We start from the raw sequence: 3,866 nt of genomic DNA, 5'->3' as shown, positions 1-3,866 counted from the left end.
GCCTTTTATTCATCACTGAATTTTTCTATATATTTACTTTACACTCTTAATATTTTTATCTATATAAATTAAATTTTTTAATATTAAAATTGAATTTTTTTTCTTTACATTAAAAAGTTTTTTCTTTAATTTAAGCAAAAATTATGATAAAATAAAATTTTTATTTGTGATAAATTTAATTTCATTCACTAACCTTTATTATGAATGATTTTATGCTCTAGTTGTGCATAAGATTTAATAGAATAATATGAGAAAACACAAAATGCAATAATAACAGTATAAAATACTAATTAGCTAAAAGAGAATGAATATACGTAGAAAATGATTTTCTCATATAGTATAAAAATATCAGTGCATATAAATGTTAAAATTCACATAATATACACACATATACACATAAACTATAATAATGCACATATAATACGTATATACAATGCATGTATGCGTTTTCATTTTATCCTTTCTTAAGCATTCAAATAAGGACGATAATTTCCTTGTTCTAACATCTTTGAAGAGGGATAAAATGGTTTCAATTGTGTTTGTATGTCAAAATGATGTTGATTGTGATGTTGATGATTACTTTGTATACTTGGTTCTGATGGTATTGATAATGATAATTCTGATGATGGTGTTCCTGTTATTGTTGAATATGTTGATTGTTGATTATGATTATAATTTTGTTGTTCTTGTTCTTTATTATAATGCCGGTTATTTGATTGTTGTTCTTGTTGTTGTTTAACAGTTTCATATTCGGATGAATAATTACTGTGATAGTAGTTGTTTTTAAGTACCTCAATATTCAATTCATTGAATTCCCCCTCTTTATAGTAAGGTGGTTCAGTTTTTTGTGGATAACTATTATTATTGTTATTATAACTGTTATACATTGATGAAGGTGAAGTTGTAGTTGAGGGAAGAGAAGAGTTTGCAGCTGCATCAAATGTACGTTTGAAAAATTCATAACTGTGACGAGTATAATTGCATGTTGTTAAAGGGTCCTGTTGATATCCTTGTTGTTGGTGTTCTGATTGACGATTTTGATTATGAGCAAATTGATTTGAATTTTTTTGATGTTGTTGTTGTTGTTGTGTTGTCAATTCATATTGTTTCATACTATTATAAAAATCATTCGTTGTAAAACCTAATCCAGATTTTGTTTTATTTTCCATTAATCCTGTAATCCCAATTGCATTTGAATTATGCTGTGAAAATGCATCATGAAAGTAACAATTATTTTGTATAAATAGAATATCAAATAACTCTTTTGTTATACGTTCACCGCTTAATGTAACATTTAATAATTTTTCCAAATCTAAATTTATAACACAATTTCTTTCTAAAATTTGTCCTAATGAAAATATATAGTTATGCGCAAATCTTAATGTTTCAATTTTTGTTAATTTCGTTTCGGCCGGATATGTTGGTAATATAAGACGTAATTGTTCTAGAGCGTCATTTAACTGATGCATACGATTCCTTTCACGATCATTGGCCATCATACGGCGATGTTTTTTAATCCGTGCAATTTGTGTTGGGCTACGAGCTCTTGCCAAACGATTCTTTCCCACAGCATACTTACGTTTTGGTCTATTTTTTTCCGAATTATTATCACCATTTTTAATTGGTGTTGAAGTTTTATCATTATCAAAAAATTTTGGATTAAATTCTTCACCCCAACTATCAGATTTTTGAATATCATCTCTAGGTGATGTTTCCAATTGAAATAGATTGTTGTGTGTAGGTGATTCACCTGTTGCATTGATCGATCTTCTCCTATTTGATGTTAAGGGTGTGCTTGTTGCTGTTGCATTTTCAAATGTTAACTTTCTAGGAGTATATTGAGTGCATTCCGTTTCAAAACTTTTCTCGTAACCGCTATCAAAGGAAGAATCATCGAACCCGAAAGAATGATCATCGAATTGTAAACTTGCACAGGATGACATCCTCTACACACAATATACGTGGAAATTAATTAGAATTCTTTTAATTATTTAAACATGTAACACATTAATTTTTATAATCATATTGTTAACTTTAAATTTTATTTTTAAGAATTTTAGTAAAATCAATAGTTAATAAATTTTTTTTCAAGTTAATCCGATGCTAATTAATAGCGGAAAGACGAAATTTTCTTAAAATTTTTTTATTTCCTTTTCTTTTTTGTGGTATTAACAGTTCTATAGTTAAAGTGCAACTAACAATTATAATTTCATTGCTCATAATATAGTATCGCTTCATATTATATTTTTTTTTACTTTTGGTAGTTCTCGTGTACGTTACCTTCACTTTTATGTACACACGTACAAACATATTGCGAGTATATTAAATGCTCACATCTGTTAGATTTTGATTTTTAACGAACATCAGTAAATTTAAACTGAATGAGGTAGGTATTTGTACGCTAAATGTATGATTGTACATACATATATATTTATGTATATATGTCAATATGTAAGAAAATAAACCGTTCTATATTTTAGCCCTAAATGCACATCTGTTAGATCTGATTTTTAACGAATTTTTTTTTGTTTTTTTTTACTTTCTTACTTTTTATACTCTTTTTCTATATTTTGATTTTTCAACCCCTCAGAGAAAAGAACACTTTGCAAATAAACATTTTTGTGAAAACAATACGGTTCTAAGGGGACAGCTGGTCTTCCCTGTACCTAATCATTTCAAAAATAAAAAAAAAAAACGTTTTTTTTTTTAACTTTTGTTATGATCAACTGTAGCTAATGTTAAAAGAATTGTGTAGCAAAATCGTTATTTCATTTATAACAATATCAAATAATTTGCTCATGCCATATAAAAATATTCTGTAATAGGGCTTATTCTGAGAAACGGGTAACTAGTAGTAGTAATTATTCATAATAGTTTATTATTATTGTAATGGTAATGGATTATTATTCATAATAAATTGAATTCTTCTTAACCAATTCACACAAATGGTTTGGGTCTATAATAAAATTTTAAAGATTTAAAACTTCATTATTACTTACTAGAGAATCGCTGAGTAAAGCGCTTTGTATAGTAAATTTTTCAAATTTTGGGTGCTCATTCTGCACCATTATAACAACACAAGATTTAAAGCTATAATAAATTCACACACAAATATTTGATATTAAATACTTTAGACAGAATGAATTGTCAATATTTTTGAAATATTAAAAAGATGGCTACTTCATTCATAATACTTATTGTAAAAGTTTTAAAAAACTTATTGAAGACACGAACCGAAAGTGTGCTTTGATAATAGTGATTTTATAACTTTTCTTTTGACTTGCTCCACCATAATTAATTTGTTCACAACTAGTTTTGTTTCGCACCGGTCTCTCTTTTTTACAAAATTAATCTTATCGAATTGTAATTATTACATTTTTTCTACATTCATTCGATGTTCCATATGCCGGCACTTTGTCTAAAATTCACCACATTCCTGTATGAATTTCGACTTATATTTTTTATCCTAATATATACAGGATCACTCAAATTTGATTTGTTTAAGAAATGTTTGTGTTTTTTTTTTTTTCTTTATTTTAGAAACGTTAACAAGCCAATACCACCAATGCGTGCTTATAATATTCTAAACACATATTCATATACGTAGTATAAATATTTGTTTGTAGATATATGTGTGTTATTCTTTCCTTAATATTCACTTGCTTTATCCTTTTTTATTATTTTTGAAAATTGTTTTTTGTTTGTTTTTTTGTTTTGTTTTTTTTTTTTAAATAAATTTTTTTGGTGAATTAAAATAAAAACTATATAGAGGTAGTGATTGTTCAAGGAGAGTAAAATATATAGACCTAGGGTATGTGTAGCAGTAAATTCATACTTATGTACGCACTCATATACGAGTACGTACA

The 3,866-nt window shown here is 26.7% G+C and overlaps 1 protein-coding gene across 1 annotated transcript; it reads right to left on the bottom strand.

Moving 5' to 3' along the window:
* Positions 1–464: 464 nt before the first annotated feature.
* LOC129611957 (basic helix-loop-helix neural transcription factor TAP) lies at positions 465–1,943 on the bottom strand. Its single transcript, XM_055525385.1, has one exon. It carries the CDS (start codon positions 1,941–1,943, stop codon positions 465–467), a length of 1,479 nt encoding a protein of 492 aa, XP_055381360.1.
* Between the last annotated feature and the right edge of the window lie 1,923 nt (positions 1,944–3,866).

Source organism: Condylostylus longicornis, unplaced genomic scaffold, assembly GCF_029603195.1.
Source record: "Condylostylus longicornis isolate FDR11 unplaced genomic scaffold, ASM2960319v2 ptg000055l, whole genome shotgun sequence".
Lineage (NCBI taxonomy): Eukaryota > Metazoa > Arthropoda > Insecta > Diptera > Dolichopodidae > Condylostylus > Condylostylus longicornis.
This window is presented reverse-complemented; position numbering and strand designations above follow the sequence as displayed.

Excerpts from the sequence above, each read along its gene's own strand:
- LOC129611957 (XM_055525385.1), bottom strand. The coding sequence starts at position 1,943 with ATGTCATCCTGTGCAAGTTTACAATTCGATGATCATTCTTTCGGGTTC.